Genomic DNA, 25,090 nt, shown 5'->3' with positions numbered 1-25,090 from the left:
AAAATTAGACTCGCTTGCTAAACGTGAGGTTTTTGGACCTGTAGTCCAAACCCCAGAAGGTGTAAAACCAGTTGGCTATAAATAAGTTTTTGTACGAAAACGAAATAAGAGAAATGAAATTGTAAGATACAAGGCTCGCCTTGTTGCACAAGGATTCTCTTAAAAACCCGGAGTCAACTATGAAGAAACATATTCACCGGTTATGGATGGAATAACTTTTCGATATCTCATCAGTTTAGCTGTACATAAAAATCTTGAAATACATCTAATGGATGTAGTTACAGCTTACCTTTATGGTTCACTTGATAATGAAATTTACATGAAAATTCTAGAAGGATTAAAATTGCCTGCAGCATGTAAAAAGTCTTGAGAAATGTATTCAATAAAACTGCAAAGATGATTATATGGTCTGAAATAATCTGGGCGTATGTGGTATAATCGCCTAAGTGAGTACTTAATAAATGAAGGCTATATTAATGATGTTATTTATCCATGTGTTTTTATTAAGAAAACGGAATCAGAGTTTGTTATACTCGCCATTTATATTGATGATATAAATCTCATTGGAACTCCTGAAGAGGTCCAAAAGGCGATTGAGTATCTAAAGAAAGAATTTGAGATGAAAGACCTTGGAAAGACAAAACTTTGTCTAGGTCTGCAAATTGAATATTTAGCAGACGAGGTTTTTGTCCACCAATCTACCTACACTGAGAAAATCTTTAAAAGATTTTACATGGACAAAGCACATTCATTAAGTACTACAATGGTTGTTCGATCACTTGAAGTGGAAAAAGATCCATTTCGACCTCCAGAAGAGGACGAAGAACTTCTTGGTCCTGAAGTACATATCTCAGTGCAATTGGTGCACTTATGTATCTTGATAACTCAACCAGACCTGATATAACATTTTCTGTTAATTTGCTGACAAGGTATAGTTCATCCCCAATGTGAAGGCATTGAAATGGTATCAAACATATTTTGCGATACCTAAAGGGTACTATTGATATGGGTTTGTTTTATACTAACAAAGGTTGCGTAGACCTTATTGATTATGCAGATGCAGGTTATTTATCAAACCCATATAAAGCTCAATCTCAGACAGGCTATCTATTTACACACGGAGGAACTGCTATATCATGGCGATCTACAAAACAGTCCATTGTTGCTACTTCTTCAAATCATGCTGAAATAATAGCAATTCATGAAGCAAGTAGAATGTTGTGGTTGAGATCGATGATACAGTTCATCAAAGAAAGATGTGGTCTGGAAAATGATGTTAACGTACCCACAATTATATTCGAAGACAATGTCGTGTGCATAGCTTAATTGAAGGGTGACTTCATAAAAGGAGACCGAACGAAATATATTTCACCAAAATTATTCTTCACACATGATCTACAGAAGAATGGTGATATTGATGTACAACAAGTTCGTTCAAGTGATAATCTTGCAGATTTATTCATAAAGGCATTATCAACATCAACTTTTAAGAAATTAAGATATAAAGTTGGAATGCGTCGTCTCCAAAATATCAAATGAAGTTTTCATCAGGGGAGTAAAATACGCGCTGAACTCTTTTTTCCTTAATCAAGGTTTTTGTCCCACTGGGTTTTCCTAGTAAGGTATTTAATGAGGCAGCAATCAAGGCGTATTACCAGATCTGTGTACTCTTTTTCCTTCATTAGGTTTTTTTCCACTGGGTTTTTCCTAGTAAGGTTTTTAACGAGTCACAACATCTATGAAGGTTTAGAATAACTATAACTATATATATATATATTTACTAGAATTTTTTTTAACATCCAAGGGAGAGTGTTAGAAATTAGATGTCGCTATCCAAGTGGGATCCACCACTTGGATAGTTGGGCAAGTTGTCTTGGATAGTTGGGCAATTAGTCCGCATTGCCTACTTTCTTTTTTCTATATAATGTGCACAATCAACAAGAAGAACATTAGAGATATAATACATATACTGCAATTACTCTTTTCTCTCCTCTGTTTCTCATTTCTCCTCTCAATATATCTTCTTTTAATTACTTTGCTATTTACTAAGTTAAGTTATTATACAACAATTTGTTTATTTTCAAATTATTCAAAATTAAAATACACTCACACAATTCATATTAATATCTTGTTAGAATAATGAAGATATAAAAAAAATAATCGTTAGATTAAAATATAAAATGTAACTAAGAAAAATCCTATAGTTATGATAGTGCAAAGCATAAAACTAATAAGTTTTAATCACTTAAATATCAAATTGTAGGCATGCTATTAAAAAAATCTAATTTTTAATTTTTAATTTTTCTAAAAACCATATATCAATTATATTTAAATATATATAATTATATGATATTTAGTATTATAAAATTCTTACAGTTGAATAGTATTTTTATAAATTTTCAAATCAATTCAGATAACACATTGAACGAATAATGATATATAAGAAAAATAATTCTATAACGTTTAATTTTTATTGCAAATGTATTGATTATCAAAATTTTAACAAATATGTATTTTCATAATTATTGTTATTAATATAGGGAGGGAATAACCTATTCTAAAGTCATTTTTTTCTCTAAATTCATCATTACTATGTATAATAGTATTTTTGCTTAATGTGAGTGCTAAGTAGATAATCTTTGTTCAATAGAAGTATTCAACTCATATTTAGTTTATGTAGAAGATAAAAATAATTGGTGAAGTCATTGAAATATTTTGATTATTGTATTACTTAACTACACTATTCCCATACCTTCAATATAAATACTACCTCATACAAAAAAAAAGCGCTAATATTTGAAGCTCTAAATAATATAAAAATTGAATTATTCTTTATGATGGTGTTTTTATCTAGAGAAAATGAAAAAGCAAATGAAACTCTACTTGAATACAAAATTTGTTTGTCTGTACAATAATCACCCCAAAATCTTTCTCAGAGGATTGATATCTTAAACCTCTTGTTGATGTGTGACTTGAACGATTTCAAGGATGAGCCGGCCGATCCTAACATCATTTATGAGGAGCCGGACGATGAAGTCTTTTCCTCAGATAAAGATGTCTCCGACGCTACACCTATATATCAAGATCATAAAACACCATAATCCACCAATACAAACGATGTATACAAAAATATCATTTGAATGTCACGTGCATTTAATATTATTTCTATGATATATAAAGCTAAATATAAATGAAAAGAAAAGAAAAGAAACTATTTTTTTTTAATATATTTTTCTCGAGTAAGCTAGAGTGCAAGAATAACATCATGTTCCATTAAATATAGCATTCTATTATGAGTGGGAAAAAAACCTTATATGAATTCATTATATCAATAGACATTATTTTGTGCTAAGAGTCATTCTTATAAATTTCTCAAGTCAATATTTAATACTCTTCCTATAGGCCAAAATACATTAAAGTTACTTAACAATTATCATCACTATAATATATAATGGAAATTAAGAATTGTTCAAATTCTTATTTTATATACATTTAAAAAAAATTATACACATGTAGGCTTGTAATTGTTTAGTCTTCACCTTCATAAATTTTAGTAGATTAGCAAATATCACATTTTTTCCATATCTAGTATTATTCTTATTCTCTTTTTTATTCCTCTTTTACCTTGTGCTAAGATTGAAATTATGCACAAAAATAAGAGATATGAATGAATATAGTGAGCAAACTATCTAAATAACATGACATAAAAATAATCACTTATTTGCACAATATTGTTTTTGAGATAATAAATAATGCTAAAAATAGAACGCTTATACATTCATAAAGTAAATAATGCAAATTTACCTTCTTTTCTTCTTAATTAATTCATTTCAGAATAAATGCCCTTTTTTACAACACTTTTGATTACAACTTCACACATGGCATGTAATCTATCTATAATTGATAGTCAATTTAAAAATGGTCTGGCTAAATAATGGCATACAATTGTAGCCAATGCATCCAATTAAAAGAAATATGTACCAATGATATTCAAAAACAAAAGGACGAAACATAAGTAATATAAAATGAAGTCTCCCTAGAATGAATGATTTGATCCAATTTCAGGCTTACATCACATATTACATTTTTTCACTTTAAAGAAAGAATAAAATGTGCTTACAATTTTATGCAATATAATACATTGACGCACAAAATTAAGATGAAAAGGAAGAAAATAATTATGCATAAGTCACCAAATAAATGAAGATATAAACAATTATCAAACTTTTAAGTGGTATATTAAAAAAAAAAGATCATCAAAAAAGTACCTAAAATCCTCAATAAAGGCATAATAAATTCTTTATTTGTATGTGTTTGAAAGACAATACTTATTATGTTTGGACAGAGATTGAATCCCCATGTAATACTAAAAATAGATGTTAATCATAATTTCTATATGAAGATTTCCTCTAGTTTCTTCATTGCCGGTGAATTGAGAGGGTGCAAATATTTTCTTTACTTTCTATTTCTTTTTATCTCATTTTGTTTCTATCTTCTATAGCTCTGTGGATAATTTCTGGAAAGTTAATTTTTGTGGGTCTTTTTCCTATTTACCTTTTTTTAATTTTTTAAATAAAAAATAACAAATTTCTTTTAGTAGAAAAAAGAAGGGGGGGGAAAATACCCAAAACACTTCCGCATCCCAGTGCAGTTAGCGTGCATTTTTTTTTGGTTAATTTATTTTTCTTTTAAAATAATTTTTTAAAAACTGAATAGTTAAGTAAGTTCGTGGTACTGCCATGTGGTAATTAATTTTTCAGAAAAGGGCCAAAATTACCTCTGAACTTTGAAAAATAGTTTATTTATGCCCTTCGTTCTACTTTAGGGCCAATTATACCCCTACTGTTATACTTTGGGCCAAATATGCCCTTGAGATTAAATCTGTTTTTTTATCTATTTTTTAAAATCAGTTTTTTTATTTTATTTTAAATTTGTTTTTAAAATCTATTTTTTATATGTTTTTTAAATCCATTTTTTAATCTATTTTTAAATCTGCTTTTTAATTATTATTTTTTAAAAAATCTGTGAATGCAAATTTATTTTAAAAACAAATTTAAAATAAAATAAAATAAACATATTGTAAAAAATACATAAAAAACAGATTTAAAAATTTTTATTTTAAATTTGTTTTTAAAATCTGTTTTTATATGTTTTTTAAATCCATTTTTAATCTATTTTTAAATCAGCTTTTTAAATATATTTTTTTAAAATTTGTGAATGCAAATTTATTTTAAAAACAAATTTAAAATAAAATACAATAAACATATTGTAAAAAATACATAAAAAAGCAGATTTTAAAAAAATAAATTAAAAAGCAGATTTAAAAATAGATAAAAAAATGAAATAGATTTTTTAAAAAAAATATTTTAAAAAAATGGTTTTAAAAACAGATTTAAAAAAAATTAAAAAAACATATTTAAAAGGGGAAATAAGTTAACCACTGAGAAACTGACACGTGGCATTCTGTTATACTCAAGGGCATATTTGACCCAAAGTATAACGGTAGGGGTATAATTGGCCCTAAAGTAGAACGAAGGGCATAAATAAACTATTTTTCAAAGTTCAGGCGTAATTTTGGCCCTTTTCCGTTAATTTTTTTTTAATCAATTTTTTTCCTAGTGTTTGCATTTTTATATTTATTTTTAGATTTTAAATTAATGTAATAATTCATAAATTTCGTTTTTTGTGATGCTGACATGTAAGCGTTTTAATCTCTCCTAATATATATATATATATATATATATTGCTAATTATAATTCTATTTTTTGTGTTGTTGTTGTCGTTTTTTTATGTTTGCAATTTATAATTTTATTTTCAGATTTTAAATTCATTTGATAATTATAAATTTGACTTTTTGTGGTGTTGACAAGTGACAATTTTTCCTATCTTATTATATATAAATTTTTAATATTTAAATATAAAAAAGACAAAAATTAAGTTTAAAAAAACTAACCTACACGACACTTATCCCATGTAGAATCAGTTATTTTTTAAAATAATATAAAAGAATAAAGAAGAGTTATATTAAATGTGGAAACTTTCTAATTTTAAAAAGAATATGTTTAAAATATATATTAAATTTTTAATATTTTTTAAATTGAAAATTACTAACTAATACAGATTTAAATTATTTTAAAAATTTAATTTTTTAAACCGAAAAATTAAAACTGCCAAGTGGCAGATGCACACAATAAAAGTTTAAAAAAGGGTGGGTTTTTTCTTGCACCCACGTCCATTTTTATTTTTATTTTTAAACTGATTTTTTTTTCTAATTTTCTTCATATATATAGCAATTTGGAGAGAAAATTTTGGAAAAGGTCTAAATTATGTAATTTTGAAATAATTACATATTTTGAAATAATTAACTAATCAATAAAGACAAGTATTTTAATTGGTAACTTTTTTTTTAGTGCTTGCAATTTTTATTTTTAGATTTTAAATTAATTTTAATTATTTTTAAAATCTGTTTTTTTTGTGGTGTTGACACGTAGACATTTTAACCTCTCCTATTATATATAGATGGACAAGGGATAATTATTTGACAGAGCAAACTTCATCCTTTAAAATTTTAATTTTTTTTTATAGTGATTGCTCAAAACAATTATCGAATATAATTATATTTTGAATTTTCTTAGCAAATTCATAAAAATATATTCTATCGTTTTTTTAGAATCGTTAGTAGAATGCATAAAAATAATATTGAATAGAGTATATTAGTAATGCTGACAATTATTCATGACAACATTATTTCTCTCTTTTTTTTTCCTTCCACGCAGCCTCTTTCCCTTTCCTTGTTCTTCCTCCTTTCCTTTTTCCTCTTCTTTCGCTCTTCTCTTTCCTCTTTTTTCTTATTTTATGTTTTTAATCAATTTTAACTCCAAATTCGTTAAAACCTTCTTTAATTTCACTATTTAAAATATTAATTTTCAAATAATGAAAATGGAGAAAGAACTAAAAAAATTGATCACTTTCATACCATTGCAGTCACCACTGCTCAACAAAAAAAGATTTGAGTGATACAAGCTTGTAGTAATTGATAACAATTGATACAATATAGCAAATGAATTTAGAGCAAATGAGTACAAATTAAACAAACTAATAACAAATGAAGTGATTCTTGAAGTTGTAGCTAGATTGTAGATGTGTTGTATTTGGAATGTTTCTGGGTTGTGTCTTTCGAAGTTATAACTAGGTTGTATCTGGAGAATTTGCGGTTTGTATTAAAGATCAAGATCTCACTAATACACTGACACAAAGATACAAAATGAATTGTTGCATCGCTTATACAAAGTGAATAGTTGTATAATATTGGATGAAGCATGAGATGCAAGCCGTAAATGACTACATGTTTGAAGAATAACACATTCTTAATATAATTTTCTTTATAGATTTTATACACTTTGAATGCGCCTACCCTTGGTTTCTCTGTCTACATGAACTACCCACAAATCATCCTTCCTTCAAGAAGGCATTCACTTTGAATGCGCATGGTCAAAAATGCAACCAATTGGTAGATCAAGTTTGGCAGACTGGGCTCATATTCAAATTCCATAACAAACGGGGAGAACTTAATTAATGGATAAGAAAACTACGTCAATAATAACCTTATAGAAAAGATGGAAATTCAACCCTTTGTTAGCTATTACAAGAGCTACTGAATTCGCTGCTACGTTCAGCAAGGAGAAATGGATCAACTAAGCATTCTGCCACCAGTACAAGCGTTTAAAAAGGGGCCACCAAGAGTCTCAAAAATCAATTGCTGAGTAAAATCTAACAGCATTGAATTGAAGCCAACTAAAACGACAAGAGTTTTAACAAAATCCAAGATTGAATGACTGGATTTCAGACAGGTTACAACCAAAAACATATGCTAATAAAAAACAACTCTATATTTTAACACTGTAAGAAATAATCAAACATCATCGCTATGTCCAGAGAACTAAGCTCTCTAACCTCTTCCCAAAATTTGCACGCACCTAAAAACCAATATCTAGAGTGGGTGAAAAGAGGTAGAAAAGTATCCAACTAGAAAGACAATCTAAAGGCGGCCATCTCCAGATACAATAAATGATAATTCCTTTTGAACTCATGGGCGAGAAGGATTTGAATCCAGAACCTCCAATTCTTTTAGTTTTGGCCTATGTTAAGGCTGCCACATTTATCTGAAGCTCTGTCTGATCTTAATCATTCGCTTGAGTGTTGCAAGCCAGAAGTTGCACTCGTCCCAATCACTTGTGGTGAGAAGTACCTGGGGATATATGCAAATATAAGAAGCAAATGGAGATCATATGATATTCTACTAGCAATACTAGACAAAAAATCTGGAACTATATCTATCCAGATAGCTACCTGTATCTGAAGGGCTGTACTGAAATCACCATTGTCCAAGGCCTGACAAAGTTGCACAAGTTTTTCTGCTGCGTTCTTAGATATGTCCCCACTATTTAGTTTTGCAAAAAGTGCTCCTAACTTCTTTGAATTATCCTCGATTTCCCGCTTCTTAGCTGGATTTGCTCGTGATCCACCCAATGCTTCTGATGTTTCATTGAACAATCTAGTCAAAGTTGCTATCACGGGCTTTTGCTGGGCTGCAACACATCATATGATTCGTTCCATTACATATTGAGATTTAAAACGCAAGCACTAGATATAGAACCTTGTTTTCGCAGTTAAGACTAAAAAGCAGATCTTACGACCATACTTTGTCATCAAAGGAGATAGAGAAAAAGGAAACATGCTAACATAGACCACAGTAGTTTAGAAGTACAGAATCTAGGAGCAACTAGAAACAATTCAGGATGGCATCAAGGACAAGCCAAAGTTCATCTAATTTTACTCCTTTATTGAACTTTATACGAAGAAGGGTTATAATATAGCAGCAAGCATGCAACAGGAGCTTGTCAGACAGAAACTCCAGATGCACCATACAAACTCCAAGAGTGAAAGAAAAGACACTGCCCATTCTATCTATAACTTTACAACCATGAAAGTCTGTCAGTGGTGCAGACTGCAGAATGATCTTTTGTTGGTATAGTGCTCCTTCTTAAAGATATAAAAAGGATTTCCATATGTTTAGGCCTAAGAAGCCGAAAGTGATTTCAATGACTAAATTTTATTGAAATGGTTTTGTATGAGGGGTGATCAAATGAGAATAACCATCATCAGCAGAAAAGGTATATGCTTCTCCTAAAACATAAAGATTGATACCCTAATAAGAACATACAAGTGCTGTAAAGTTAATACAAGACAGTGACAACAACATAATACCCAGTGTAATCCCACAAGTGAGGTCTGGAGGGTCTTGTGTTTACACAGCCTTACACCTACCTTGTGAAGGTAGAGATCGATAGATTCACTACTCAAGTAAAGCATATAAAAACAAATATGCAAAGCAAATACAGTAGCGAAGAAGTCAGCTGAAAACAATGAAAAAGATAACAACAGCAACGCCAACAAAAATACGATAGCTGAAGCAAATGAAACATAGGGTGATACAAAAATTAAAAAAAAATACAAGACCACTACTTAAAGACCACATTCACCACCCATAGGTAGCAATGTCGGACAATTGCATGGAAAGAAGTAACATATGTCAGTAAGAAGGGATTGAATGGCCGTCCAAACTACAAGAATGTAAGAAAATGAATGTAATGGGATTTAAAGTGTAAGAGAAGCAAACCAGGAACATTTGAGGTATCCACCGTCTGAACTGTAGGTGGGGGAGCAGCAGGAGCTGCTGGTGGCTGGGCTTGAGTTGGCTGAGTAGGGCTGGGAGGCTGCATTGGAGCCATTCCAGGTCTCTGCACTGGATTATTAACTGGCATAAATCCTCTAGGAGCTTGGGAAGGAGCTACAACATGAGGCATCTTTTGTCCAAGAGCTGGGCCAGCTTGAGTAGGGTGAGGAACATACGCAGGAGGCACATTATGACCACCAGCATAACCTGGGTTAGCAGGTCCCTGAAATAAACATGCAATGTAAATCATAGGACTACACATTTATCTTAGCCCAAAACAAATCCCCCCTCCCCCAAGATTGAACTGAAATAATGGAAACTTTTACATACGGGATACAACTGAGCACCCAAGGTGGGCTGCTGATATTGCTCCACATTTCTCAGTGCAGGGGGATTTGATGGGATGAAGGAGGTCTTAGCAGGCTGAGTAGCAACACGTGGTGGAGCAATGTTACCCTGCAAACATAAGAAAAATATATATTAGTATACAAAGATAACTTCACATTAACGTGCTTCAACAGGTATGTACCTTTTTCAACTCAGCTGCTAGTAATTTGGCAAGAATAATTTTTACATCCAAGAGAAGGAAACCAAAAAGTGTATACCTGAGGAACTGGAGGAGTTGGAGTTGGCAGAAACATGTTTGGTTGCTGGATGATGTTTTGTTGTGGAGCAGGTTGGTATGGGACAGGAGCAGCAAAGCTGCTATTGTATGAAGAACCAAATGGTTGTTGATAATTCTCAGCATAGGGGCTGTTTGAAATGCTAGGCTGTGGTTTGGATGGTTGCTCCTAAGACGAGAAAAATTAAAGAGGGATAAATCATATGAAATTTCTAAAGATAACAGTCCTGTGTAAGTAAAGGTAATAGACCATTAAGAGAGGAAGAAGATAATACAGGATAATAATGCTGAGAAGGATCAGCCATTCCATAACCAGATTGATCTGCAACATAGTCGGATCCAGTGTGCAGCTGTGTATTGTCAAAAGCCATAGATTTCAATGTATCTTTAGCTGCAAAAGACAAATATGCTAAAAATAGTCAGTTTGCTTTCTGTTTGAAAGGGATTGCAATATCTGCACTTGGCACATTCACTTGAAATGAAATATAATGCTTCCACACATAAAAAACCACCATTGCCTAAATTATAATTAGACCATGAACAATAAACCAAGTATAATCCCGCAGGTGGGGTCCGGAAGGGTAGAGTGTACGCAGACCTTACCCCTACCTCGCAGAGATAGAGAGGTTGTTTCCAATATTAGGTGAAGGGAGAAACAAACCTGTTAGCCTCTCAAAGCTAAAAAGAAGACACTATGTTATACTCTAACAAGTCAGAATTTAGACCCCCATAAATGAGGAAAAGAAAGGGACACTGACACAATTTAAAGAGTGTCCACTGGATTATCTTGCAGTCTTTTGGCTGACACAATTTAAAGAGTTTGAATAGCAGAGTGAAATGGTATACACCCAATAAGCCTAGAAGAAAAATGGGAATTATCAACACCAAGTGATGAAAAGGTAAAGCTTGTTTGGTCAACTCTCAAAACCATAGAAACGCTTCTCAAACTCCTCATACCAACAAACCCAAAAGGTTTTACATGTCAGCAGTGCAATGCTAACAAAGCCAAGTACCGGATAGAAGCAAATGATACTATCCAGTGGAGTGGTTTAGTTTACACCATATGAATTTCAGTAATAAGCTTCAGTCAGCTGCTTCCTTTCTCAGGTATACATGTGCTATAATGAAAGCATGAAACGGCAAAATATTTGCAGAAGAGCCAGGGCTTAACCAAACCATATGACCATTATCAACATGAAAAAGATACATAACAAGAGTCAGCTGCATAATAGTGCCGTTCCGTAATGGGAAATATAACAGCACAACATATTGACCTGGTTCAGTGGAGAGCGCAATACGATCTCGTAAGATAGTCAGTTCAGGTGACAATTCCTCAGAGCCCATAAGCTTCAAGTATTCCATTGCAGTAGTTAAAAGCCCCTGACTTGCTAGAATTTCAGCATACTTCTCAAGAAGCTTGCAAAGAGAAGCACTAAATCGCTTTTGCCCAGTTGCCAATGCAAAAACTATCGTTTTTTCCATTAAATCCTATAGGTAGAAACAGAAAATACTATTGAGAGTCTTACTGATAAACATAAAAACTCAGAAGAATCTGATTGCAATACCTGAAGAAGGTCAACATATGATTTTCCATCAGCCTTTCCTGCCAAAGTCCTCGACCATATTTCTATCGTTTTATCAATGTTCCCTGCACATATGTAACACAGTGTTGCTGGAAGGATTTCACCAGCAGCCAAGAGTCTTGAAGCAAGTGTATCGCACAATGACGTCCATTCATCTTGTGGAGCAAACTGCATGAAGGTAATAAGCAGATTAACAGGTGAACTTCACTTCAGATGGATAACATAAAAACTCTCCTCGGTGAACATCCCAGAGGTGTGCACTAATTGATTTGATCAGAGCAGATTTTCATATATCCGACCTTGTCAATGAACTTTTTTATAATGCCCCTTACACCCCCACCGCATAACATAAAAAGGAAATAATGATTAGGATGTTAGGTAGAGGAATTTACAGTGCAAAGGAGTGCAAGTGTTTCCTTCCAGCACTTCAAAGGCCGAGTGTTTACAAGGCTCATTAGATCATTGTTCACCATAGCAGCAACAACCTGAAGTTATTTTTTAGACCAAACACTCAAATTTTGAAGAGCATGGAAAAATCTCCATTCAGAAAATGACAGCAATGATATAAATGGATCTTACCTTAAGGTATGAAGACTGACTAGTTTTAAGGTATTGATCACGAGTTTTCTCCCACAGAGAAGCACCACCGACATGAGCAATAACCAGAGCATCAGCCATTCTATTTGCAGATATGCATTGTGCAACAGCCCCCTTATAGTCACCGACAACCAACGCGCGTTGAACAGTTTCATCAAATGATGTGTCTGCGCTCTCCTCTTGTACATCCATTTCTGGTTGGGACTCCTTCACATCGACTGACTCGCCAACATCAAAGGTATTCACAGACGTTGACACAGGTGTATCAGCTTTGGGACTCGGAAGATTGTTAAAGAAATCTTCCCCATTGTCCAGAACATGCATTAAGTTCTCGTTGTTTGCAGCTTCTTTACCTGAAAGATTCTCATCAAGGGCAAGGGCATTTACTTGCTCAGATATATCATTCTGCATAGTATCTTTTTCTTCAACAGGCAGACTGAAACCAAGATGAGAAAGCAGTTTTGTCCTTGCATCCCCATCCTCTTCAAGCATAACTTTCAAGAAGCCCCATATTTCCCTTTCACCCGAAGATCTGTTCAGAAAAGCACAAGCAAGCTAGTGTAAACCGGAAGACGAATGCAAGTTGTGAAAGAAAAAAATCACCAATTTGAGGAAAAGGACATACTCTGACTCTTGAAATTTCTTTTCACAGAAAAGCCTCAGCGAGGTTTTCTCGCCATTCTGAATAGCAGTCTCAAATTCAGAAGACCGATCCACCAAACCTTGTTCAGTGACTATGCTATGCACATGGACCTAAAAAGGAGTAAATGTTACTGCAAAGCAAAAGGCTATAAAGGAGGGATTACAGAAAATCCACTGGCATACCTCTGTAGGTCCAGTTGGAGCATCTGCAGCACCAAATGAAACAAGCTTGCCACCAAAGCCAAATGAAACTCCGGACTTTTTCTTAGACCACCACTTTGGAGCTCGTAAGGGAGCTGATCAGCACATGTAATGGAAATATCACATTTTTTTCTTTTCAAAGCAGAAAGAGACCAAGAGATGTGCCATACAGTAATGCAGATAAAAAAGAACAGTTCCTCTACCTCACGTGGGTACTACTTAATAGCATAAGGAAGATGCACTGAATGTACTACCCGTCTATCTTCTTTTGTTCATAGTATAGGCATAATTGGCAGTGCATTTTTGCCTCTTTTATATTTTCGGCTTTTGAGTCACAGCTCCTTTCATATCTTGATATCTAGAGATCCCCACACACAGTATCTCAAGTAGCCAAGCTCATTTTAAAACAGAAAATTATGTTACAAAATGTTGACCATAAGGAAAATTGTCTCTAAGCAAGCACCTTGTTTTAACTATACGATAACTTCTTCCTACATTCTAATGGAAACATACAGCCTGATGCCCTAAACCTCAAAAGATGTTAATAGTAAATATTAAGAGGGGGGTACGAAGATAACACAATTCCATCATACCTGCGCCAAAATAACCATCTTCATCGCCAGCTCGACCACAGCCCTACACAACATATTAATTTGAGTACCACTCACCAATCAAAACAAAAAATAAAAAACACTGTGGTACAGGAAAACAACATTTCATAAAATACAAGGAAAAAAGGTGTTCACAGTTCACCATATATGTGGTCGTCAATAACAATAAAAATACCAAGCATTAACCATCTGGAACATGAGTAACATCTATTATTTGAATGCTTAAGTCGATTGAGGGATATTGTTATACAGGCCCATCCTTAGCTACACTACTTAGCTGGTCAACATATCTCAACTCAAAAATAGCACCAGAATAACAGAACTGATAAGAGGAGGAAGAGGCAGAGAAAATCTTTCTGGAGTTCTTTATTTATATTCAGCATTGCGTACAATACATTGCAATCTGATAAGTAAAGCATAAAATTTAGGAGGGAAAGGACCTCTATGTTGTACATGCCGATTTTTCCATCAAATGATGATGCTGAGATAACCCCTGGACACTTCGGATACCAATGCACATCAAAATTCCAATTGGTTCCAGCTGGCAATTCGGAGACAATCTGCGGAAGTTAAACAATACAACAATCAGTACTTCTTCAAAACTTTCAATAGATAACTAAAAACATAAGGAACCATTTACTAGTTCAAGAACCTTTACCATAAAGTCAAGGTCAACGGAGAACAACAGTTCTGAAACAAAAAAATAGAAATTGACAATATGAGGATATGAATGATCAAATTCAATTTTCATTCACCTCTCCAGACACAACATCCCAGCAGATAGTGCGGTTATCTTTCGCACAAGTAAGCAAGTAGGAGCTGTCAAGGGGACACCAGGACATTGCAATGACACCTGAGTGAAATCCAGGATTAATGGAAAATTGTAAAGATATCACTATAATTAGATAAACTAGAACTCTAATCCTTACAAAAGACGAACTAAAACTTAAATGTGTTTGCTTTAAGATCAAATTATCTTATAAACAAAATTTTTTTAGGTATGCCACATCAATAAGCTGCCCTTTTGGTTGCTTAAGGACTTTGAATGTAAGATTTTGTTGAATATATGAAGACCGAGATCATGGAAACTGAGCGCTAGGTTTATATTTAGTATAGGTTTCCTTGTTACACGTTAGGGAAGTCAAAAAAATTCTTCCCCCACTCTAAAAGATCTTCAGTTCTACTAAAAACAAGGTTCCAAGCTTAGACTATTGAACTAAGTGATGTGTGATTGATATTCTTTAAATTTTGCAAATTTGTGCTCCCTCTACCTCACATCCCTTTCCATATTTCCAAGTATTCTCTTCTTCCCCCAACTCCTCCATCTCAGTTTTCAGCATTTCTTGCGGCACACAAAGCTGAACTGATCCTAGCTGGCATTCATAAGAATGAAAAGGAATGGGGGGAGATACAGAGGGACAGAGGGACTGGAGTGATTTAAACACAAAATTAGCATAATTATTTGTCCTTTCTTTTCTTCCAAAGTCTACCATCCAGTCATGATGTTAAACTCCTTGCATGTAATTGTTAATCAGAATCCAGTTGCACCCACTGGCAACATGTCAAATAAGTTGTATCCAGAAATCAGTTAAATGCTGCAACAGTTTTCTTTCTTTTGCCAAAAGGAACCAGAGAACATAGTACGATTATCATACAAAATAGACTGACAACTATTCAGTACCAAAATCCCATATCCAAAATGGCGAAGCATTTCAGGTGGATGCGCCTCATCAGCAAAATACAGGAAGACATTGAGAGAGCAGCAAAGAAGAAAAAGCTCCAAGTTAAGTTAAGGAGCAGGAAACAAACTAATTACTAAACTTTCAATCTTGAATCACCTTAGGGAACAACCATTTTACGGACTGTCCAGCCATGTGCTTTAGAAAAATATATTAACTTGTATAAAATGAATTGTCCACCAGAATATACTACCACTGTTATACCAGTATAACAATTGCATTCCCCTCCACACACACACACAAACTTTTTTTTTGATATGGGCTAAGCTCAGCAATAGTATTTCCAAATCTTTAATAGAGTTCAGCCCCATCTGTAGGATAGAACTTCATCATCATTTGTCTCTTCAAACTTGCAAATTCTAAGACAGTTGAAGCATGGAAATTATAGGTCTGGTGACTGCACTAACCTTTAGTGTGACCCACAAACTCTTTCACAGGAGACAGTATATTCCGCATATCCCACAGCTGAAACAATAATATATTAATTAGTGATTAATTACAACAAGTCCGAGAAATAGAAAAGAGTAGAATTCTAACCCTAAGTGCAGGTGAACCATCTTCATCGGAAGCAACGATGAGCTGTGTGGCAACATCAGGATGCCACTGCAAAACAGAGCACCGCCTTCTAACAGAATCTGTGAAACTGCAGAATTGCCGAATGCAGGTTTATTTTTCAATATTGTTGTTAATCTCAAATGCATGAGTAATGTTCAACCTAAAGTAACTCTTGAATATAATAACAAAATTATAGCCTACATTTTAGGGACACCTTTTACCTTATCACTGGCTTCTGCTTCTTCAAATCCCACACAACTGAAATAAGAAAAAAGGGAAATATTATGGCAACCTTTAGAAAAAAGAATAACGCAGGCAACCTCGGCTTCTTGCTCACCAGTTGTCCCATTAAGTGAAGTAGACGCCAATATATGCTGAACCTTGTTGTTCCAAGATACATAAGAAATTTCACCTTGAGTTGATGATCCACTACCCTGCAAAAAGGAGTCAAAATCTGAGTTAGATAACTTAAATACAACACCACCAGATCAAAACCATAATTAACTGAAACAAACAACAAACTAAATTTTCTGATATAGCACGTTATAGGCCAGGAGTACTGGATGAAAGAGAAACACCACCAGATCAAAGCCATCATTAACTGAAACAAACAATAAACTAAGTTTTCTGGTATGATTTTAAGTCGCACTTATCATTCCTCTAAAAGCATCAGTTCATTATTAGTTACTTGCAAGCCACTTAAAAGAAAGCATAACTACAAAACTCAGTGAGAGACCATCTACTGCAACCTTAGTGGGCAGGTTTACCCAATGCCTGTACTTAAGGATTGTGAGCAAAGCGCCTGCTGGAATAGCAAGGTGCATGCAAGTCAGGGCAAAACTAGTATCAATACAGAAAATGACTGCCCCCCCCCCCCCCGAAATACACATTGGAATACCCTTTTTTGCTAATGGATGGCAATAGGACTCGAAATCAAAACCACTACCTACTTTCATATTAGGTTCACTTGCTTGAATACCTAATTTAAAAGTTTGTTCTTCTGAAAAATGAACACTTTTAGTTATTTAATTTAAGTTTGACTATTTGAAACCGCACACTGTCACCGAAACATGCCAATATACGGATTACCAAAAAGTGCATCAACAAAGCCAAAAACGACCTCCTCTATTTTCACCAAGGAATGTTAAAACTCCTTCCAGAAACTAATCCTCAAAAACATGTCCCTTCAAAACAATAAAAAAATGCATGTCCATCTAGCTACATCATTGCCTAGTTTCCGGATCATTCTTTTCAGTCAAGGGAATCATTAAGAATAATGTGTAGAATAACAAGGAAAAAAAATAAATGAACTGGAGCTACAAAAGGGTTGAATCCTAGTGGATTGTGACAGCAATGTCACTCTGCCACTTAAAATATTACATTGCTTATTTAAATCATATACCAAAGCATTTTACCCACTATTCAATGACAATTGTATTTCAAGGTGGTCACTGCAACCATTTCACTGCAGTAACTTAGTTAATGACACACGTCCCTGGGGCAAATGGTCCGCTCCTATACAGGCAAGAAGACGACAAGTGTGTTTCTTCTCGCCTGGACTCCGACCTTTTCTTTATAACCAACCTAGATTCTGACTTTGAGGTGTTAATAGCTCCACACCACACGCTTTAAACCAAACGCAATGACCAATTATGCAAAGCAACGACTCCACATACTAGGTGGAATTATTACTTGGTACATTGTCATCAAAAGGGTAAAACCCACAAGTCAAAAAAAAAACTCCTCAGCCTCCCCATCATTCCTCGTTATGCCATGCCATCATCTTGACTCTTAACATGTGTTTTACCAGTCAAGAGAATCATTAAGAATATTCTTTTTTATAAAAAATCATTACGGATATTAAGAGGTAGGATAACACTAGGAATATTGTGCAAAATATTTTTAAAGATTATGTCATAATACATTAGAATCCAAGAATTAGGAAATATTCCTTAGTTCATGTGCCTAAAATCTACTATACAAGACACTATCTTGTATATTCACTTTTTTTTTAACAGATAAACCCCAAGTGCCAGTAGCACAAGGTTCAAAACGCAGTGGATAATTAGCCAACCTCTCTACTCTTCTCCACTTCATAAATACCAGGTTGAGTTTGACAGTGGCAAGGTTTAAACCCATGACATGCATCACATCCACACATCATGTGATGTGCTCTTATCACTATACCCAAAGCCCAGAAAGTAGGCATGCTAAGTACATTTTGATGACATTGAATTGGAAGATAGACTATCTAAGAGAAGATGAAATAGCAAGTGCTTGAGAAGAAGAGTTGTTGTGAGGGAATGTGCTTTGACTGGCAATTCCATTCTTACTATCCTTGGAAGAAGGAAAGGATAAAAGATCCAGGCTCTCATCTTGTATGTTAACACCAATTTTCCCCATCTCGTATATTAACAATCAATTTCAACATAGACATTTCCTCTTCTTGCTTTCTCTCTTCACAGTAGCTTTATATATAACGACAGAAATTGAAATTTGCAATTGAGAACTACTTCATTTTTCTTGTTACTCTTTAGGTGTGTCTGGCTATCAGTTACCAAGGGAAACTGCTGCTACTCGAGTTACAATCAACAATACCGATCAATTTAAAAATCGATACACATGAAGGGGCATTTTAAGGATTGGAGCATCGTGCTATACATTTGACTTGAATGAATAGCTACAGAAAAATACAAGAAGTTTTATCATTTTTCCTTGGTTATCTCTATTTCACTGTGGTAGATTTAGAGGAGGTCCAGCCAGGGTGACAATAGAATTAATAAATAAACATTGCATGAGAAATGCTAATAAAAAAGATTTTAAATGTCAGATATTACATACTTTAAGGGGAGGGAAATGGCTAGGTTCTGAAGGTTTTGCAATATCCCATATACAGATTTCACCTTCATCAGCTCCAGATGCAAGGAGATTTGGAGTAAACCCATTAAACTCCAATCCGCGAACCTGTAAGTAATATGAGGGAAGATATATAATATCATCACAGGACTATGAAAAGATGCCTACAAAAAGAACAGAAGGAGGCAAAACAGCGAAATGGTAAACTTACAGGCCCTTTGTGCCTCGACAGATTGCCGACAAGAGCACTTTCAGTTGCCTCAGACCCATTTCTACTTCCAAAGAAAGTGCCAGAAACAAAAATTATATAATGTCGAGGTTGACAGATCAAAAGAAACATATATTTAATCAAAGCAAAAGTTCAAAAAATGCATCATAAAATGAGTATATTCTGCCCCCGTCGTTCACCATTAAAGGATAGTATATTCTTCCCCCGTCTTTCACCTTTAAAGGATAACATATCAGCCTTGCTACCTTGTGTACACCATTTTTATTACTAACTGTAAACAAGAAGCAAAAAATTTCCCAGAGTTGGAGCAAATAAACAAGTATAGGCGAAAAAAGGACAACAAAAGGGCCTCGATGAGGAAGTGGTTCTCAAAAAGAGATTAAATTGGAAGAACCTTTATTAGGAAAGTTTATAATGCAAACAGCATCTCTGCACTCAACAACGCTACATGCCCATGGTAATTCATACATATTTTGTGTCGCATCAATATATTGCCATGCACATTTTGTACTAAAATACGTACGATATCTTCAGAAAAGCAACAGCAAAATTATGTCCTACTACAGATATTAGGGAGATAAGAAATGATTGGTTCGGAAATTGTCCAAGTTATACCATCAAACACGAAACGCAATCAATTATTTCTTTTGAGAGGACATGGTCATTTTGAGTCCTTAGCTTAGAAAGAGTTACTAGAAACACTACTCGCTACTTACAGCCAACCCAACCTCTAAACATCCCAGTTCAAACATTGCAGATTAATCACCAAGCTTTTGGCATGTTTTAATTAGAAAAATATATCTTATTGCTAATATTTTGGCACAGAAAAAATATCTTTAGGGTACCAAAATCAAAAAGGAATCATGTCCTTCAAAATTGCACGAAAACTGGATCGCCAATAGCTGATCTAGTTCATTTACAGCACCGCTATTTCAGCAAAAGAGCAAATTTTGAAAACACTAGACGTTTGCATTTAGTTCAGCTCTTATGTTATCCATCTACAAGTGGAATTCTTCATATAGGTGTGCATATAAACCGTAAATGATCAGACTAAGAATTAAGTAAACTTGATCACTAACCACAAAAAAACGACATTGACCTATTCAATTAAAGCAAAACAGAAATTGGAATTACGAGATCAGAGGCTTCGGATTCCAAAGTCCAATATTTCCATCAACAAGCCCACCAGCAATGATTCCATGCGAGAACTCCTCCGAGTTCGACTGACATTTTCCCCAAGACAACCGATTGAACCTCTCTGAACTCGGAATCGAACCTGCGAGAATCAGCTGCTGATCATCCGATACGAAATCGACCTCAAAAATGTCGAGATTAGCAGTGGAGCTGAATGACAGATCCACCGCTCCCGCCATCGTTCCCGCCGCCAGATACGGTGCCTCCGGCGCGAACGCCGCCGAAGCCGATCTGTTCACCATCTTTATGCACGCCATCGGATCAGCAAATAGAAATTGAAACTATCTACACGCCACCTAACCAGAAATCGAATTGATATAGGTTGGGATATTGTGTATAGATTTAGAAACGAAGAGAAATATAGAGATCTAGGGTTAGGGTTTGAGAAATTGGAATCGAAGCTTTTGTTTTACAGATTGAAATTATAGATCGAGAGGGAGAAGAGAGAGGACAGAGTGTGAAGTCTCTTCTCTGTTTATTTTTCTTTCCTTGGGAATTAATTAATTTTTTTAGATTAGATATTCTGCATATATAGTTCCCTTTGCCTTTTTTCTATTTTTACTTCACTCGATTTTGATTTGGAGAAGAAGGGTATAAGGGAAATTTTGTGGAAAGTTTGAGGTTGATATTGGAAATTCAGAATTGCCTTCGTCATAGAACCATTCACGTATTGACACGTGTAATGCGTTACACATCTACCTAAAAGTCGGAAATGGTAACAGAAAAAAACAAACTAGGACTGGCTAATTTTAACAAGAAAAATTTGTCTATGAATCAAATCAAATTGTTGTTGACAGTAGAAGTTTGTAATGGGATGATTTTTAAATTTATTTATTTTTATGCACATTTCTAGGACATGAAGGTTATAATATGAAATTATTTTTGTAATATTTAAAAGAGTTATTTTATTTATTTTGGTTTACTTGTATTTTTGTTTCCATCAATAAAATTTTGAAACACTATACAAATAAACAACTTGAAACACATATAGAAATATATATATATATGTTCAACTACTTATATCATTAAACCCAATCGGCTTAAATTCATCGAGATCGGAAATCTATTTTATTTACGTTTCTTTTTCATCCTATTAAATTTCTTTTATTTTTCAAATTACTTAAGAGCAAAAGACAACAACTTGAGTTTGTTGAAGAATTTCATATTGTCCATAAAAAGTGTTACTCTCGATAGTAGAACCTCTTCAGTGCTTTATTTGCTAGAAAATTGATATATTAATTTGTCTCTCTAAATATATATATAATTGTGTTTTTTATTATCGTGCAATAAATATTTACAATCTTCAATAGTAAGTCAGATATAATAGTATTATATCATATATGTCCTCTTCATTGGTAAGTTTGACATGTCATTAAAAAAGTTATTTTCATCTCTACTGTTTTATAATTTATTTAATTTGGGACTAATAATGCGTGAAATAGATTATATTCTATCGGAGTAAACCAACAACTGTTGTTTTCTTAATTATATCTTTTTAACGATCATGTCAAAAACAAATTTTTCAAATTGTGTATTGATATTAACATCAGCGTTCAATTTTTTTTTCTACCCAAAAAGAGATCAAACTTTTATTTTAGATTGATCGAAAATAAATTGCAGTAAAAATACTTTAATATTTTCTTAGGAATAATGTACTATTGACTTTATGTAAGTTCAGTAAAAATTCTACTATAGTCTTTTCAATTACGTTGTATAATTGAAAATAAAATTGTGATCTGACACAATGACTATTCATTATATTTATAATTTTATCAATGCATTTAAGTATTAATTATAGCATCAAGTATTTTGTGAGATATGTTTTTGCCATATTTGTTTAGACATTGGGTAGACCATGATCGATGATATGTGATAATCCTCCATATCATTATCACATTAACCACTTTGATGATCTATTATTTTTCGTTAGATCTGTTTTTATTAAAATTACATGATTTAAAAAATTTTATTTTTATTTTTTAAAATTTCATGCGAAATTTTTAATTCCTCTTCATTTATTTGGGATTTTTGCGAGAAGCTCTATTCGTAAGGAAGCATCAATTTTTATCAAAATTTATCTTCATTGTAGCATTACAATCAGTTTCTTACTTCTTTGTGGAAAGCTAGTTCGATGAACCTGATAAAGTAAATATTTTTTGTTATTGCCTTTAACTACATTTTTTCTAATTTTATTTGATGTTTCTTATTTTATAGCAAGACTTGGTCATGTAGGTCAATCACTTTATATAAATATATATTTCCATATACACTTTCCCTTTGTTAGTTTTAGAAGTTTAGTTCTAAAATTGCATCTCTTATTTAGATCTTCACATTATTGTAAGAACTTTTCCTTTAGATATGCACAATTATATAAATATTTTTCGATTTCGCAATAGATTTTATTTTTCATAAAATAGAGAGAACCTATTTTTATAAAATTAATATAATTTGGTCAAAATACATATAATTTGCATAATTTTTTTTATGGACGTATGTATTGTATATGTCTTGTATTTATTATTTTATGTCCGGTGACAAATAACATATAACACACACATGACATATAAAATACATATAATTTATTTACATAAAAAAAATTAAATGCCAGCAATTTTTTAATTCAATTTAAATTCCTAGCATAAATATAATTCAAATCTTCAAAATAATCCATCAAAAATGTGACATTCTCGATCATTTGTAAAACTATCCAATCTCAATAAATAATAATTTCAAATAAATTAAGTATTCAAAAATCTAAAGTTCTTTGATATAAGTTAAGTGAAAAAGAAAGAAAATATAGTTCGGCTAAGATGAAAATCTAATCTCCTATTTCACTATCTTTAAAATGATAGTTAAGTCTTAAAGTAACTTACTCTTTAATAATAATGTTGATAACACCAAGTAAAGCATGGCCATCTTGCTGGCTTCCCTACTTCCAATTTAATCTCATGATGCAACAATTTATCACCATGAACGGTAAACTTATGAATTTGATCTTTTTTCGATATATTTGGTGAGTAAATAGTCCTAGTATTAAAATAATGTTTCATAATTTCTCACATCTAAATGATATAAGAAACTATTTTAATATTCATTCTATCCTTCTTGCCCACCTTATCTGCCAATAAAGTATGATTCTTTGTTATTGTTTCAAATGACGCACAGGTATTTAATTTTAGCAGATATATAGATGACTTGAAATCACGAAAACTCAAGGAAGATGTAAGAGAGCAATATAATGCATTCAACGAAAGTCATGAATTGATTCAACGTAATGGGTTCCTGCATCTCATGTGATTGGAAGAGCACAAGAACGACAACCTACTAACTTTGCACTTTTTCTTTCGATTGAAAGAAAATTGATAATTTTACATTTTTTCCTCTATTGAAAGAAAAATGAGATTCTTTCGGGATAGACTTCATTTTGAATGCCAACAAGACCACTTCCTTAATCTTGAAAACAACTTATCAATATATATTGTGAACTTACTAATTTAAAATCTTCATATTGATTTTACATAATAACCGTTATGTTGGCACAGGCGTTCCTACATATAGTATTTAAATAATTCTGAAGAGATATAATTACATTCGCTAGTTAATATACACAATACATACATATAGTATATATACGTCGACAGAAAGAAATACTAGCTAAGAAGATGGGGCCTAATATTAATTTTGATTTCTTGTATCGTGAAATTCATCAGACACTTTTTTCTATTTTTCGCTTAGATGTACTCGGGAGGGCTGTTATGTAGACGTACAACTCTTCCTAGGTTGTATTCGATCACGAATTACCAAGAAAGATTTATACTAAAAACAAATTCTAATGATATTCAACACTTTAATGGGTGTTGACCCAAGTAGGCCTAGGCCAAGACGGTCAAATTCAAAAAAATTGTCCATCAAAAACACGAAGTTCAAATGAGATTCCAAAAGACAATCAAATGCTTTCACTACTAGAAAAATGTAAATTACATCAAGAAATTATTTGGGGATTATTTCTGCAGAAAATTCCTATGAATTTTCATGCGGAAATATAAAATTCTTAAATTCTAGACTTTTTTACATGCGAAAAATATTTCCTCAGAAAAATTGGTAGGTAAATTTGGCGTCATTTACGTAAAATTATTACCTGGGAAATTATTTGGGGAAAAATAATTTGCAAGTACCATTTTCCTAGGTAAATTCGCAAGTAATGAAAAAAAGTTTTTTTTTTGTCTATTTGTAAGGAGATCCCTATTAAACTTATTTGCAAATTTATTTAGGAATAAGTAGTTAAAAATATATGTAGAAATAATGTTATGTGTGGTATTACCTAGAGATTCATATTCTGCGAATTTTGTTGGGGATTTATTTCTTGAGGATTCACTTGGGAATTTTATTATTTGAAAAATTACTTGGGAATTTTATTGTTGTTAATTTGGTTAGAGATTTTTTTGAGCAATTTACTTGGAAATATGCATATTTGATTATTGTTTTTTGATTATCTTGATTAAAAAAATAGATATAATTTAACTGA

General features: G+C 32.9%; 1 protein-coding gene across 1 annotated transcript; it reads right to left on the bottom strand.

Annotated features, from left to right (window-relative positions):
* Positions 1-7,795: 7,795 nt before the first annotated feature.
* LOC129887014 (protein transport protein SEC31 homolog B) lies at positions 7,796-21,087 on the bottom strand. Its single transcript, XM_055961947.1, has 22 exons — positions 20,506-21,087; positions 19,354-19,414; positions 19,128-19,250; positions 16,624-16,720; positions 16,508-16,544; positions 16,269-16,374; positions 16,139-16,196; positions 14,748-14,845; positions 14,433-14,552; positions 13,975-14,017; positions 13,364-13,476; positions 13,164-13,291; positions 12,521-13,070; positions 12,334-12,426; positions 11,924-12,109; positions 11,633-11,846; positions 10,634-10,749; positions 10,342-10,527; positions 10,067-10,192; positions 9,680-9,959; positions 8,350-8,588; positions 7,796-8,248 (listed from the first exon to the last, which is right to left on the bottom strand). Exons 1-22 carry the CDS (start codon positions 20,820-20,822, stop codon positions 8,159-8,161), a joined length of 3,381 nt encoding a protein of 1,126 aa, XP_055817922.1. The 5' UTR covers positions 20,823-21,087; the 3' UTR covers positions 7,796-8,158.
* Between the last annotated feature and the right edge of the window lie 4,003 nt (positions 21,088-25,090).

Source organism: Solanum dulcamara, chromosome 4 (genome assembly GCF_947179165.1).
Source record: "Solanum dulcamara chromosome 4, daSolDulc1.2, whole genome shotgun sequence".
In the NCBI taxonomy this organism is placed as follows: Eukaryota; Viridiplantae; Streptophyta; class Magnoliopsida; order Solanales; family Solanaceae; genus Solanum; species Solanum dulcamara.
Note: the sequence above shows the minus strand (reverse complement) of the source record. Positions and strands in the feature narration are given on the sequence as shown.

What these genes read in the sequence shown, in the direction of transcription:
- LOC129887014 (XM_055961947.1), bottom strand. Translation starts at nt 20,822, where the DNA reads ATGGCGTGCATAAAGATGGTGAACAGATCGGCTTCGGCGGCGTTCGCG. An exon ending in CTCCAACTGGACCTACAGAG is followed by an intron (nt 13,292 to 13,363) that starts GTATGCCAGTGG and finishes ACTCCTTTTTAG; the next exon opens with GTCCATGTGCATAGCATAGT. An exon ending in GTCAGTCTTCATACCTTAAG is followed by an intron (nt 12,427 to 12,520) that starts GTAAGATCCATT and finishes AAATAACTTCAG; the next exon opens with GTTGTTGCTGCTATGGTGAA.